General features: G+C 37.5%; 1 protein-coding gene across 9 annotated transcripts in view; it reads left to right on the top strand.

The window, feature by feature from the left end:
* The window catches only part of LOC135704399 (kinesin-like protein Klp10A), a 187,816-nt gene that overhangs the window by 92,158 nt on the left and 79,871 nt on the right, over positions 1 to 15,787 (top strand). For 7 of the 9 annotated variants that reach the window (XM_065225843.1, XM_065225840.1, XM_065225842.1 and 4 more), the window contains exon 3: positions 7,008 to 7,225. In XM_065225843.1, the coding sequence (XP_065081915.1) occupies positions 7,008 to 7,225 (218 nt within the window). Of the gene's footprint in view, positions 1 to 6,450; positions 6,936 to 7,007; positions 7,226 to 15,787 lie in introns of those variants that run through there. The other 2 variants (XM_065225836.1, XM_065225844.1) reach the window with 2 other exon arrangements.

Genomic DNA, 15,787 nt, shown 5'->3' with positions numbered 1-15,787 from the left:
TTCAGTTAATACGCTCCGGAACGAAGTCAATTAGAACGCGTGATATGAAGGTTTGCACACAATATTACTAAAAACAAAAGAAGCGCTCCGACCGAATCAATTTTTGTCATCATCCGATAGGCCGAAGTAAATTCATTGGCGTTTCAATGCGTTAGGCAGAGTTTAGAATCCGTAGGCCGAGTTTGGCGTCAAGAAGTAGTGTAAAACTTTTGACAATATCTCAACGATCGGTTTCTCTTTATCAAATCTTACGGTACGTAAATAATTTGGAAGCCATCAGTAATGATAACATTTCGTTTGGTGCTAAACTGCGCTAGATTAAGAAAGAATAAGTGCGGGTTGTGCTTAATAGGCCGAAAATAGGGTAGTTAACCCTATACTTGTAAAGGCTACGTTACATTTACATATTTTAAGAAATTTTAACCAAATGTATGTTTTAGCCCAATGTTACATGGATTTAAGGAAAATTCCAAGACGATAGGTAAAATTGGAATGAATGTTCTGTGAAAATTTTGTGGATAATTTCGATTTAATTCGAAATAGAATTCACTGAGTTTTAAGGAAACAATTCTCAATGAATTTTGAGAAGAGATTAACGGAAATTCCGATGATAAGGGCATTGGGAAGAAAACAAATCTTCAGAGGGAAACTCCAAGATAATTTTAAGCAGAATTTAATGATATGTCAAGACGTTTCAGAATGAATTCCAATAATTCTGAAGACAATTTTAGGACTGTTATAAATAAAACTACTTGATTAAGAGACAGGAGGTTTTCTGAGAAGAAATCTTGCAGCATAATCATATCTTCGGTCATTTTACATTTTATGTCGTTAGCTTGGTACTAGAATACGCAAGTGTGGTATCATCAGCAAACAAGCGTGTTGTTCCATGTAATTTCAGATTGGCGATATCGTTTATATAGATCAAGAACAACAATGGACCTGAATTGCTTTCTTGTCGAACTCCTACTGTCAAGTTACACAATACTTTTTGCTCCACTGACCCCAACGTATTGAGTTCTTCCAGAGAGATATAAAGCTGCCCATCATTTGATTGGCAATACCCCTTATTCCCTAGTATTTTAACTTTTGTAGTAAAATTTGGTGATCGATGGTGTCAAAACCTTTTTGGAGATCGAGGAATAGAACTCATATAAGCTTCCCAATGTCAAGAGCCTCAGTGATGTCGTCTACAATCTCACAGGAAGCTGGACAGTACTTGAGCCAATCCGAAAGCCGTACTGGTAGCTGTATAAAGTGTTGTTTCCTCTGAATGAAGTCCACAACCTTTTTGCTAGCAACTGTTCCAAAATCTTGTTCACGGACGAAATTAATCGGTAGTTGCTCACCTCTGTTTTGCTGCCAGATTTGTGGAAAGGTACAACGCGGGCTGTTTTGAGTTAGTCAGGATAACGTCCATATTGGCCCTTATTACGAGTGTCACTTCACGGTGAAAAAGAAGTGAAGTGACCAATTGTCACTCACGGTGAAGTGATCGCCGTGTAAATCAAATCGGAATCACTTCACCGTGAGTGATAAGTTGTCACTTCGCCGTGAAAAAGGGCCATTCAATGCATTCGTTGAACACATCTTTCAGTAAGGTTGAGAAGAAAACATGGTGTGCTTTGGGCAATGAAGCTGGAATACCGTCTGACCAAGCGGCGCCGGTTGTGTAGGGGTAAGCGTGATTACCTCTCACCCCAGCATGCCTGGGTTCAATCCCAGTTGGCGCCGCCGGGATGTTTAGAACTGTCTAGACCATTAATCCTAACGATCGCTTCTTGCTCTGTAGATGGTGTCATGAATATTGAGTTTATTTGATAGGTCAGTGTTGCGAAAACGGTTGATGTCTTGGTTGCTGCGTATTGCTTAGGAAAACTGGTGTCCTATGGTGCTGAATAAGTTGTTGAAGGTACTCTCTGGACCATGCGAGGTTTTGCGACCATTTACTTCAAGTTTTATGACACTCATCGTAGTGCTCTGACGACCAATAGTTCATTCAGGTTCTTCCACATTTTCTTTTGATCTCCAGTTTGAAAAAAGCATCTATAATAAGCCTTTTTTTTCTCGATTCTTTTCTTGCTGGACTTTCTTGGATATGTTTCCAAGAAGATCTATGAGCAGGTCGTTTCATTTTTTTTTCTTGATGTGCATGAGCTTCCAAAGGTCAAAGGACATCCATGGGTAGTATCCTTTGATGTTAATCCAGAACATTGAAGGACAGCCGAGAAACAGCTTATCTACACTATCTACAAAACGATTCAGTGATTCTCAGAATTTCGTAAAAGTTTGTAGTTTTGTTCTTTATCGCAAAACATTAGACCATTTATTATTATTTTGTTATTAGGGTGACCATTTCCATGTTAGAGAGGTTCAAAAATTTTTAATTTTAATTTTTGTACCAAAGATCAAAATATTCAATGAAAGGTAATTAAAAATACTTTTTAGGACAAATATAATGAAATTAAAAAAATTAGATTTTGTATTGATTGTAGGTACACACTAAAAAAATCTGAATTTTACTGGTGATGTAAACATCCATGCATGCAAACATTCATGCATGTAAACTTCCTTTTCACGTACACTAGCAGCTTGCAAGAAATATTGCAAACAAAGGTGGTGAGTTGCATACAATATATGGAATATTGCATGACATGTCTCATAAATTTACACGATTTATAATGTAAATTTGTATGATTTATGACGCTCCATTCATGTGCATCATAGTAACGGAAATTTACACTACTTTTTTTTAGCTGTGTATTTGTTTTTAATGGTTTTCATGGTTTGTAGGCACAATGAAGGCACAATATGCTTTTATATTTTTCCTCAACATATTTAAAAATCAGCGATGTTTTTTTTTCGTTTTTGAGTTATATTTTTTTGAAGTTTATCAAGTTTTGGGTTTTTGTTCAATACTCCTATGCGACTAGACTACCCTCCCCTTGGCTAGTTTTTTAACCTGGACGTTGGTGGGCGGGCCTAATCTTATGCTTCATAGTGGAGCGTTGGAGACGGTTGGTTTAGGTCCGGCATCGTTGGCTCATGCCGTGACAGAATAGCGTCATGAGCATGCGATGAGGATTACTGAGCTTCCCCTCTCTGATGAACCATTGCATAAGAGAACCAAAGTTCTAGCCTGAAGTGATAGTATCACACTTGTTACTCCTTTGGTTGAAAGCCGCGTTGTAGTACGCTTACGTATAGGCACTGACGTTGGGTGCGATACTGGCGGGTTTTGCCGCAAATCACTCTTATTTTATTTATTTTTACGCAGATAGATTTATTTGGGTTTGCAAGGGAATTATACTATTGAAATATTTCAGAAAGTGCCCAACAGTGCTCCTTCTACTTGCGTGACAAGCTTTCGTTGTTGTTTTCGTTGAGGTATTACTCAGGGAACAATGAACACCATTTTTGTACATGGTATTGCAACTAATCTTATATGTGCTTCATTTTGATTTGGGATAGGTGTTTGAACAATGGCTCGGGATTTCCACTGTGGCGTGCTTCTATTGTGACATAACCATACGTATTTTTGAGGTGCGACATAGTGGAAGCGTGTGAGCGTGGTTGAAGCATATACCCTATGTAATTAAAAATCAGCTAGGAAACTAACTTCGGAGTGAAGCATTTTAGTCACTTGAAGGTGTCACCTGGGACGCACTAATATATATTAAATATAGGTCAAAGTCAAAAACAACTTGAAACACGTTAAATTTTAGATTACATTCACAAGTGCAGGTACTTAATAAAGCATGGTAGGTAGATTAGAGATTTCAATTATTTATTAAATTAGACTAGAGATATCATAATCATCAAACGAACTTAAATAAGAAAATTTAGACAGCCTAGTAGCATTAAGTGGATTAACAGAAGAGTTAGGATGCGGAGGGTCCGCTTAGGGAGACAACTAGCCTTTAAAGCAACTAGCAACTAGCCTTTTCATGTATTGTCTGTTTATTTTGATTATTGCTTTAAAATATCAATTTGGTATATATGTGAAAGGATGAATCAGTGGGAGATGGATTTTCGGTTTCTTTACATTTGGCATCACTATGTGTCATTTCCTCAAAACCCCCCAATAACCGGCCTCTTCAATCCCTTCCTTTTCCCATGGCGTTCAAGTGGTCCGCATAGACTATTCAGCCATTACCCGTCCTTTATCCTCGGCTTTGGATTGACTTGCGCTCCCATTGCCCCACCAAACGCTGCAAAATGAAAATGAAAATGAAATACTCCTATGCGACTAGACTATCATGCGTCTACATTGATTTATACCGACTGTAACATGGATTTCTGGATGATGTCAATTGTGGTGTGTCAATGTGTGGTGCTGGTTACTCAATGATGTCGATAAAGATTTTGATTTTGAATTCTCATTGTATTTGATGAGTCACATCATAGGTTCTGGCTCAAGTCAGGATCTGGTCCTTTCCCTTGAACACCAGGAATATGTTCGTATGTGGTCAATGTGGTCTGGCCCCTCGATGAACCCTCAATATGATCACCAATGATTTCTGAATGCTCATGTGATTTATTGGGTTTTGGTTCAAAACAAATTCTAGCCACTTCCAAGGGGTATTCGTATTGCTTGGTAGGTGGAACACATCCTAAGAGAGATAGTATTATTGATTTAGAAGAATATTATTGACCGATTGATGAATAAATTTTGAAGTTTAGTTAACCTTTTTCTTTGTTACCCTATATTAATCCTTTTTCCATAATTTACCCTATATTAATCTAAAAACAACATTGCTGACCAGGCATGGAAAATCATTTACATTCATTTGCCTCTAACTTTCTTCATCAAAAGAATTCCGTAGAATGGTGTATAAAGTTTTTGTAGGTTCTGATGTTAGGTACAACTTTTGTATGAGACTCAATATCTGTATCTCTTATGCACGACGGACTAGAGCGGGCTGAACTTGATGTTGTTTTTCAGTGAATGTAATTAACATTCACTGAAAAACAATTGTGTGTTCTGTTTGCTCTGGTCCAGCATGCATAAGAGATACAGATTTTTGATTATTTACAGAAAATTCAAAACCTACAAAAGCTTCATACATTATTACGAAATTATTACGGAATTCGGTTGTTGAAAAAGTTAGAGGCAAATGAATGTAATTGAATACACGAAATGAATGTTAATGATTATCCATGTCTGTTGTTGAGGCATTTTGATCGATTGAATTCAAAAATATTACTATATTCATGATAATCGCATTTGCGTAACGCGACACCCATTGCAAAACCCTATTGGAAGGTAAGCTGACGCGTCAAGCTACGATATGATTTTATGAATATCGTGTAAACCTTTATTTTTTCTTTCAAAATTCTACTGTCTGCTTTTGTTTTGTTGTCAAGAAGAAATGCCTAGAATAAACCAGGGTTCAACAACGTTTACCAGAGCTGATATATGCACTTGTACCATTGATGCTCGAAAAAGTGGATTTCAGTGATGGTATCGCGTTACGAAATGTAACGCGTTATATTTCTAATTTTGAACATATAATGTTTAAAATAATATAACATCAGAAAGTACGTTTAGTATGAATAATTTTAAACCTGTTTCATCACTAGGTCACAAAGTTTATTTGCCAAAAAAAAAGAGCCTAAAGTGTTAATACAAGTTGACTCCTCGTGGTGTCGCGTCACGCTGAAATGTGTCAATTGAATTTATTAAAGAACCGGAAAGCGAGATAGTAGGTGAAATTGTTCTAAATAATAGCAGTCATAATAGTCCTATTGGATGCAGTAATAGTCCTATTGGACGGTGAACAGTTCGAATTAACTCACCAGGTGGCGCAAGTGTAACATTTAATTTCTAATAATTTGCTCAACTAGATAGAACAGTGGTTCTCAAACCTTTGTCGGTTCCGAACCGCCAATATTAAATGCAAATGTTTTATGGCCAAAATTACAACGAAAAAGCCTAACATGAAACCCAACAGAATGGCATTGAAATGAAGAAAACGTATTTTATATCATGTTTGCAATAATATCTCGCTACTAAAAACTAATAGCTAGAATATATTATGGACTACCACGAAGTAATTAGCGCTTTAAACACAATGAATCATTCGATAAACCCAACACTGAAGTCCTTTGTGTCCCAACGTCCGATCGCCCCTCGGCGCGAATCGGGTTTTCCATGCTAGCTTTCCACCGAGTACACGTGGGTCAAGAAACGCGACTGCTATCCAGCGTTTCCCACCATCATTCGTCGACCATTACTCCAGAGGTGCCCCCTCTTCTTTGTTCTCTACGTATCCGGAGAGAGAGCTCCGTATCATCATTGCTGTGAGAAACATGTGACTGTCAAGTCCGAGACACTCCATACGCGCGCTGTGTGCACACATCGCCAACGACGACGACGACACAACAAAAAACAACAAACAACAGCAGGCGACTCAAGTCAACCGAAACGGATCGCAGTAGCAACAGAGTGCGCGGAACAAAACGAAATGTGGTGATATTGACTCAGTTTTCCACTCGTTTTCGCCCGAACAGTTTGGGTGCCGTTCAAGATCCAATGACAGTTGGAAAAGTGCAGTAGCTTTAATCTGTAACATCTCAGGGTTCCTTTAGGACGGTGTTATCTCGGTCCGGTTGTAATCGTGAAGTGTGGTCACCTCCGCGAAGGGGCCGAAACTAAATTGTCGATTTTTGTTCTGGTGTTGCCCGTTCTGACCTGTTTTGTGAACGAAATTGAAACTGTACAATGCTCTGGTTGAAGAAACGTCTGACGTCGCTGTTTGGAGGGAAATCCCGCAACCGTGATCGGAGCATAGAAAAACATCTTCCAGCCGAAGGAGAACCTCACGGTCATTGTAGTTTGAGTGTTGGTAGTTCAAAATCTTCCTCGTTACGAAAATCGAAAAAAAGCGAAGACAAATCAACCAAATGTCGCTGCCAAAAGATAGTGTCCCAGTGTAATCTTTATCGAATATCGTGGTAATTATGGACCATTATTGATGTCATCTTTTTCGTTTGTTTAATTACAGGTCGCGTACATTCCGCGATGGTTTCCAGGATCCACGAGGCGTCACGCTCGGTCACCGTAGAGTGGTACGAGCGTGGCGAAACCAAAGGCAAGGAAGTCGAGCTAGACATGCTGCTGGAGCTAAACAAACCAGACCATTTAGGCGGAGACAGTGATGCCACACTAGTGCCACAACTTAGAAAGGACCATATAACTCCTGCACCAGCCAACCTTGCTAGGGTGAGTGTCTATTTCGCTTCTAACGTAAATCGTAGGTTAATCCTATTTGGAAACATGCTTCGTCTCCTACAGTGCAATCAAAGTCGTTGTCCTTTAAACGCATTCGTTCGAATAATAGTCGTCATACACATTGTCAACTCGTCCGAAACGAATGAAAATATCGAGCTAACAAGTTGCAATGAGGTCAGGTCCTGGATTTCCCCGCAAACTTTCCTCACCTTGATTTTTTTTTTGCGGAAGCGATGCGAGGTGAAACGGGTTGTAGGTATATCAAAGATGTGAACAAGCAACGGCGGAAAGGAGGTTACTTCGCCACTGCACTTTCGTCGTTGAAGCTCACTGATTCGTGCTTCTGATAGGAAGAAATTGCATTGATTTCATGGTTTTATATTTAGGGGGGAGGTGGTCCACCCTCCAAATACACTCCTATGCATGCCTAGGAATACGTGGTAGCTTAAACAGGAGATAGCACAAAAATACGGTCATACCAACCCGCTAGCTGTCTCAGATGTACCTCCCATTATTATAAAGTTTTTTTTTTTCGCAAACCAACTGGCCGCCATGAAGCGCGACGAATTGAAGCTAAAGAGCCGCACAGTTGAATGAAAAACTACATAACCGTCGTCGTCGTCGTCGTCTCTGTGTCGGCGTCGTCGGTAGTGGCGCGTCACCCACCCTTTTTGTAGATAGTAATAATAACAATAAAGTTCGAAAGTGGATCATTCATTCCTCGGCCGAAAATGGGCAATATTAACGTACGAGCGTTTGATGTGCGTGTGTGTATGTTTTGTTGTTTTGGTAGGCTCTTTTTGAGGTCTATTGAGCATGATGATGGTGCATCACGTCTTACAAATAGTGGAAATATCCGTTTTGGGAAAAGTGAAACTTGTCCTCATCAAGCGCTCGTCCGCCAACGCGTGTTTGCTCGTACATGGAAATACTGGTGGTTGCATTTTGCTTTGGTGTGGTAACAATAATGCTTGCTATCGGTAACCGAGGGAACCGCAATTCAGAACATTTGGGTGCAGGATAGCGAAATGAGGGGTTTAACAGAGATATTGAGTCACTCAATGCAACCATAAATTGTTAGGAATGGATGGAAGTTTAACCGAATGAATCTTAAAACACAAATTTTGAACAGAATTTAGTTAGAAACGGAACAGGGAGAATCAAGATTAAGTCCATGATTGAAGGAGGGGTAGTCCTAGAATTAGTGTAATAGATACGTAAAAATGCGTGACACAAGAAGGTTGGAAGAGCAGGGCTGGTAGCAGGTTACTTTTTAGTGACTTGGTCACTATTTTAAAGTCAGTCACTAAAAAGTAACTTTTTTCACCTAAAAGTCACTAAAGTCACTATTTCTTAAAATTTAGTCACTAAAGTCACTATTTTACGACTAATAATGTCAAGAGTAAATAATATGCCTTTAAAAAATTACATCAAGTAGGTAACAGATTGATTTAGCTACAAATTTGTGTTAAAAGATTTATTAAAAATCAGCGTGTAAAGTCCGACAAAATTGGTGCAAATTTACGTTTCAAAAGTATTTAAATTCTTTAAGGACAGTGAACTTACATTCCATGTATTCAAAATATGATAATTATTCCGGGTCGTTTCTTAACTTGTTTGTCTTAAAGATTTCGAATGCTTAAGCCCCATCATTGAAAAATTGGTCCAAAATCTCTAAAATGTATTCCGGAATCTATAATTTTTTTTTCGATTTCCACAGGTTAAGTCCGAGACACATGGAAAATATTCTACACGGCAAATAAATCTGGCTCATATGTGAGTCCCGTTAACTAAAAGTCGCATTTGAGTAAATTTTTAATCAAATATGAGCAAATATCACACATATTTGAATGACATTTATTCATATATGAGTGACATTTACGCATCTTTGAGTAAAAAATGACTCATTCTTGTGACATACGTTTTTGCAAATTTAAGTGAACTTGACTCCAATATGAGTAAGATTGCATTCACGATCTTTCCATCTTGGAAAATTTTCCTCGTTCCAGAAGATTTCTTCTGGGACAAAAAAGGAATAAATTTACGTATAAGCAACTCATTTAATAATAAATTCATAAATTAATAATAAAAACAATATTTTGTATACTTTAAGGATAAACCGTAGAGTGGAAAACAATTTTAAAAAGAGCTAAATTTTCAAATTTGGGGTGGCATAAAACAAAAATCAAATTTGCATTAGCCATAATTATGGTTAGCAGCAAATTCCAATTTGTAATTTCCCGGGGTTTTCCCCTAATTTTGGTGATTTGGCCGGTTGTTTTGAGATCGAAGAATTCATCATAAGATTCGTTTCGAAAAAACTTAATGAAACTTCCTTACATACTCCTTGCATTCTATTTAGAATTAGTCTGAATATTCCTTATAATTTTTATGCAATTCTCCTCAGAATTGTCATACAATTCTGTTCATAATTATATTGGAGCTCTCCACTAAATTCTTCTGAAAATTCGCTTGAAATTCTCCTCAGAATACCTTTGAAATTCTTCTCAGAATACCTTTGAAATTCTTCTCGAGATGCTCTTGGAAATAAACTTGGAGTTCTCATTAAACTCATCTCAGAATTCCTTTTTAATTGTTCCTTCAAAATTCGATTCTCTTGGTATTTATCGTGAGATCAATGAAACTCTCTTTAGAGTTCGCTTGATATTATCTGAAATTTTCTAAAAAATTCCTTCGAATTGTCATCACAATTCTTCTAAAAACTTATTTTGAATATTCATTTAAAATTAATCTGGAATCAGCTTCACAATCGTCAAGAATTTTCCAACAGAACTACCTGAAGATTCTACTCTGAACGTCTGAAGTCCCACAAATGACTGGGAGTTCTAGTGAAATCTCTCTTAGAGTTCTTAAAAAAAAGATCTATTGGTATTTTTCTCTAAAAAAAACATTGTTGTTATCATCCTAAAATCTTTTCAAACTTTTCATAGTATTTAGTTCATTTTCCAGTCCAGGGTCTTGCAATTGTTTAAAGGTCCAGAATCTTATTTTTCCCGGTTTGTCATCGAAATTCACGGGCTTTTCTCGATTTTTTCCCGGTGAGTTCGAATTCGCGTATTTTTCCCGATTTTCCTAACAAAAAAATAATTTTTCCGGCAAATTATGGGATCGGTTAACCATTATTTGTTTTATTTTAAAGGAGCATGAAAATGCTCAGGATGGGTTGTGATAGTGAGTTTATAAAATTTCTCGAAGTGGGTTGCAGTCAACTAAATATTGTAACCATTTTTTTTTTCGATCAATAAATGTCACTTTTTATTGCTTTAAAATCACTATTTGGTCACTATTTTCGTTATTTTAGTCACTAAAGTCACTACTATTATATTACATATCCACTACCAGCCCTGGAAGAGGGAAATTCATTTAAAAGTGATTGTTTGAGTGCTTTTTCAATCAGGCGAAAAACAAGAAAATTTTTGTTTTCGGATATTTAAAAAATATGTCAAACATACTATATAAAAAGTCTATACGATATCAAAGGTAATACGCTAAACTGAAAAATGGAACCAATGCTTCCAATTCGAAAATAGTGCAGAGAGTAAATTTAATCATTATATTCTACTATCAAAGTTACCCGCATTATCAGAGATACCCCGTTGTTCGGTACCGAATTACTGTGGAATAAATAATGAAGTATTCTTTTTTCGATACAGTTAAATCACACATACTTGCTTTTCTCACAAAAAGCCTCAATAAAAAGTGATGTACTGCATTGGACCTCCCTTAGTTCAGTTAGTAAAGGGGCAGCTACAAAGCAAGACCATGTTCAAGGAGGTGGCTCGGTTCGATTCCCGGTCCGTTATATGATTTTTTTTGGTTGGAATCGACTTCCTTATGAATCCTCATTAAATTATGATGTTCCGTATCATTTGAAAAATTTGTTGACCTCTCCAAATACGTGCCTTCCTAACAATCAAAACAGATCTTCTTAGCCACAAAACCAAGCGATGATAGTTATATTTGACCATACAGCAAAACCTAGGCCCGAACCTTTTCTTGTTTCCAATCTCAAAACCGAGTCACATAACCGCCAACAAGACGAGCTTAGGGCCAGAGTTCGATGTGGTTCATCTTATACCAGTAACGCACCACGAAAAGGTAGCCTACCAGCGTTACTGTCAATGATTTCTGGATAATTTTAATGCGCCATATCTGAACCTTAAGAACGTTCTACTAATGAAACAAATTGAATTGAGCAGAGTGGCCAGCGATCCAAAAAATATTGGGACACTGCTGCACTCCACACTGTTCGAAAAATTCATGTAAATTTCTGCGAGATATAGCGCACATAAAATTAACGCTAGATTTGGCATACATTTACGCGATATTTCATGTGAATTTAAGCGCAATATTGTATAATTAGCAATATTGTATGCCAGCTTGTAAACGATTTCGCCAAGTATAGCTCAAAATAAACGAAGGGAGATTTTACGCGATAGCTAAAATTCAGATTTTTTTTTCTGTGCACCGTATATGGTACGCATCATCTTCCGTTCGAAAACACCACGTCCTCCACGAGCATAGTCCAGGTCTCGTGGCCGTAGAGGACCATCGGTCTAATCAGCGTCTTGTAGATAGTAGACTTTGTACGGCGGCGAATTATATTCGACCCGAGCGTCCTCCGAAGTCCAAAGTAGGCACGATTTCCTGCCATGATGCGTCTGAATTTCTCTGCTGGTATCATTTTCGGCGGTTACCAGTGAGCCCAAATACACGAACTCGGATTCTCCTTACATGCACAATAAAAATACCCTTGGAACTTTTCTCGTACCTTGGAATTCGCTTCAGAATTCTCTTGAAACTCTCGTGATATAATATTTCTTGAAGATTCAATTTTCTCAATTTTAATCAACACACTCAACAGGAATCCTCCTGAGTCTATTCCTTTGCAATTATCCTAAGCACACCCATCATAGTCTGCTTATAATTCTGTTCGAATTATCCTCAAATTATCCTCAAAATTCTCTTGGAATTTTCTTAAAACTCACTTGCTATCCTTCTCACGATTCCCAAAAAGTTCTCCTCAGAATCATCTAGGAATACCCCTTGAAGTTCTTTTCACAACTCCCATGGAACTATTCTAAGAATTATGTGCCTAGGAATTTAATTCAGAGCTTCCTTTATTTTCCCCAGAAATTCATTAAAAATGTTTGTATTAATTTTTATTTAATATAATTTTCAGAATTATCTTGGAATCAGGGTCAGAACTCCCTGTGGATGTTTAGCTGATTTTTTTTTAGTTCTCTTGAATTATTTTAATTGCTTTTGAATCTCCTAAATCTTCCACACGTATTATTCTCTGATCAATGCCCGATTAGCTGGCGTAAGTGGGACATATTTGCGTACTGAAATTGATATTGACTTTTTGTGAGTGATACTGATATCAGGTGGCTAGTCAAAATCAGCATTTTGTTGGTATTGATATTGATGTTTCGCAGCATTTTGTGTTTTTTTTCCATAGCGTTGAAACCTCCACAAATGTTGCAGCCTCAGAATCATGGAAATTTTCTTATTCACAATTTTCAGATTTTTGTTAGTACAGACTACGAATGTTCCCGAGATTTCCAATAATTTTCCTTAGATCCAGTCACTTTTTAGTGACTAGGTCACTATTTTGAAGTCAGTCACTAAAAAGTTACTTTTTACACCAAAAAGTCACTAAAGTCACTATTTCCCTAAAAATAGTCACTAAAGTCGTTTTTCCCCATGTGAAAAATATCATCAAAATTTTTAAATTGAGTACTTGGCACTAAGGAAGACTACAGTAGAAATATGCATATCTGTCAAAAAATAAACCAGGGTGACCGGAAAAAAATCAAGAAATTTTAAAAAGGCGGGGGAGTTGAATTTTGAGGACAAATCAGGGAAAAAAAACTTCCTTTTTTCCGAAAATAATGTCTGAACTTTAGAAACTTTGTAAGAATACTGGTATGTGCTAGATTTTCTGAAGTCTTTAAAGAGTTATCTAGAAATTTTAATTGAAATTCAAAGGAATTCTAGGGCTGACAACAAAATATTTCAGAGAAGAATACCAAACTATACACTATGAAAGTCTTTTAGGTACTCTGAGGGCCGATTTGTTCATCTCCGCCAGGTTCAATCATATAGGGGAAATTGCTCTAATATTGGCCTATGGATCTTAGATTGGGCCCATCGCTAAAGATCTGCTATTTATGAATTTATTATCATAGGGACGGTACTAATGGATATTTTTGGTCGCTATTGAAAATTTAGTCGATTGCTGAATTTATATATGGGCCCAAATTAGGGGCATTTAGGCCGACATTACATCCATTTCCCCTAGTTAAAACTGGTTTAAGGCTTCAGTGGAGATGAAAAAACGGATCCAAAGACTGAAACATACGAGCGTCACTTTCGATATTAAATGATTAAAACGCATAATTCAGTTCCAATCATTTTTTGGATGAATTCCAAGATAATTGAGAGGTGAGCTCTAGGTGCATTTTAGAAAGAGTTCTGATTAGAATTCTATGACGATGACAAAAAATCCCGAGGGTGTACGTACATCCACCGCGTATCACCAGTGTTGGCAGTTCAAATGGTGGAAAATCCGGGGGGTAACAACATGTAAGAAATAATGTATGATGTTTTCTTCTCAATTTCACGGCAAAGTAAACTTTTTTTGAGTTTTTAGTGATGCATGATGATAGATTATACTATTAACTATAAGGCAAGCTTATAAAATCATCCAGAAAATGGAAAGTCGTGATATAGGATTAATTTTTAAGTCATCAAAATTCGGAAGCGATTTTCTCGATATGGCCATTTTGGAATCACGCCCTTTTCAAATGCTAGTCTAGAAATAATGTTAATTAACTATTCATCTGTTTTGTGTCATTCTGGCAGCTTACTCTCCCATTAAGCTCTAGTATATTATTGAGTTAGCTGTATTCGTTGCCAAACACGAATTCACGGACTTAACGGTTGACCCCTTCCATCGTGTTTTGCACAATCTTGTTGTATATTTCAATTAAGTCATATGACAATATACTCCATTTGTTTTGATTATTTTTCATATTATCAACTTTTTATGGACCCTTCGTGAGGTTTATCTTGATGATTGTTCAATATTTTTTTTAAATAACCGAAGTTTAACAAGCTTGGTGGGTTCTAGTGTTTGGCTGCACCAACAACGTTTTTGGTTTCATACAATTTTCACGTAACTTTACCGCCTTGACAAGGCGCGAGATCAGGCCAATACAGCTTAGGGTATCAGTGGTTTCTAATACAAGGCAATACACATTTGTTCAAACACTCGCTCAATATTCTGGTTGATGATGCCAGCTGTCTCAAAGATAGTTGCTCTTCAGCTCACCAGTGCAAATAATCTGCTCGACCAAATAGTTTTCTTCAAAATTTCTACTGATTTTTTTGGTTGAGTTGTCTTAAATTATTTCTTTTTCGGTTGCAGTATAAAATCCTTTACGATGAAGCTGTTTAAAATCAATCTTCAAATGTTTTTTTTTTTATTTAACGAAAGCGCGTGCAGAATTTTAAAATACTGGTTATTTTGATTGATAGTCATCTTAAAAACTGAATGAGGATTTGCAAAACCAAAAATCACATGAGATTTTTTAGACACGACCTTGGCAAATGTTTTTTTTTAATGCACGCTAAACAGAAATGTACTAAATTTGAGTTGCTTGCTCGTTCCATCCTTTAGGTACATAGAATGTCAAACTCTTTTCTCCCTCCCGTAGGTCATTCATAAGCATATTGAAACTAACCAAAATTCTTCAAAATAAGCCAAGACCCATTCCACCACTGACCCCGCTGGATCGTTACGGCGACCCAGTGATAACTCCTAAAAGAAGGCAGCCGCGATAGGTCAACACTTCGTCAGCTCCCATAATCTCGGACAAAACACCGCCAGTCCAGCTGAGGTTGCTGAAAACGCAACCAACCTCCATCAGATTCCCTATATTTTTTCCGAGGAATCCGAGATTACGGCTGACGAACTGTGGCCTATATCAAATCATTTAAAATATGAAGACCCCAGGTTTCGACAACATCCTGAATCTGGAACTCAAACACAACCATGTGGCTCTGATTTTTAGTCTGTGCCTCCGATTTGGCTACTTTCCCTAGTGCTGGAAGTCAGCTAAAGTCATACCCATCCGGAAACCTGGGAAGGATCCGTCCTCTCCTTCAAGTTATCGATCAATCAGCTTTCTCACAGGGTTATCAAAACTGTTCGAAAGAGCAGTCCACCACCGGCTCCTAACATCTGCCGAAGAAAACAACTTGTTACTCGAGGAACAGTTTGGTTTTCGAAAAGGTCGTTCGACCGTCCACCAGCTGACTCGAATTACAAACATTCTCAGACGGACCAAGTCTGTTTCGAAAACATCTGCCATGGTGTTGTTGGACGTTGAAAAAGCATTCGACAATGTCTGGCATGATGGCCTGGTGTTCAAATTGCAGCAGTACGGTCTTCCAATCTTCCTAGTGAAGATCATAAACAACTATCTATCAGACAGGACGTTCCGAGTCTCTCTGAATGGCATCTCA

Source organism: Ochlerotatus camptorhynchus, unplaced genomic scaffold, assembly GCF_037179485.1.
Source record: "Ochlerotatus camptorhynchus isolate MF236.1 unplaced genomic scaffold, CSIRO-AGI_Acam_v1.1 ptg000239l, whole genome shotgun sequence".
Lineage (NCBI taxonomy): Eukaryota > Metazoa > Arthropoda > Insecta > Diptera > Culicidae > Ochlerotatus > Ochlerotatus camptorhynchus.
Note: the sequence above shows the minus strand (reverse complement) of the source record. Positions and strands in the feature narration are given on the sequence as shown.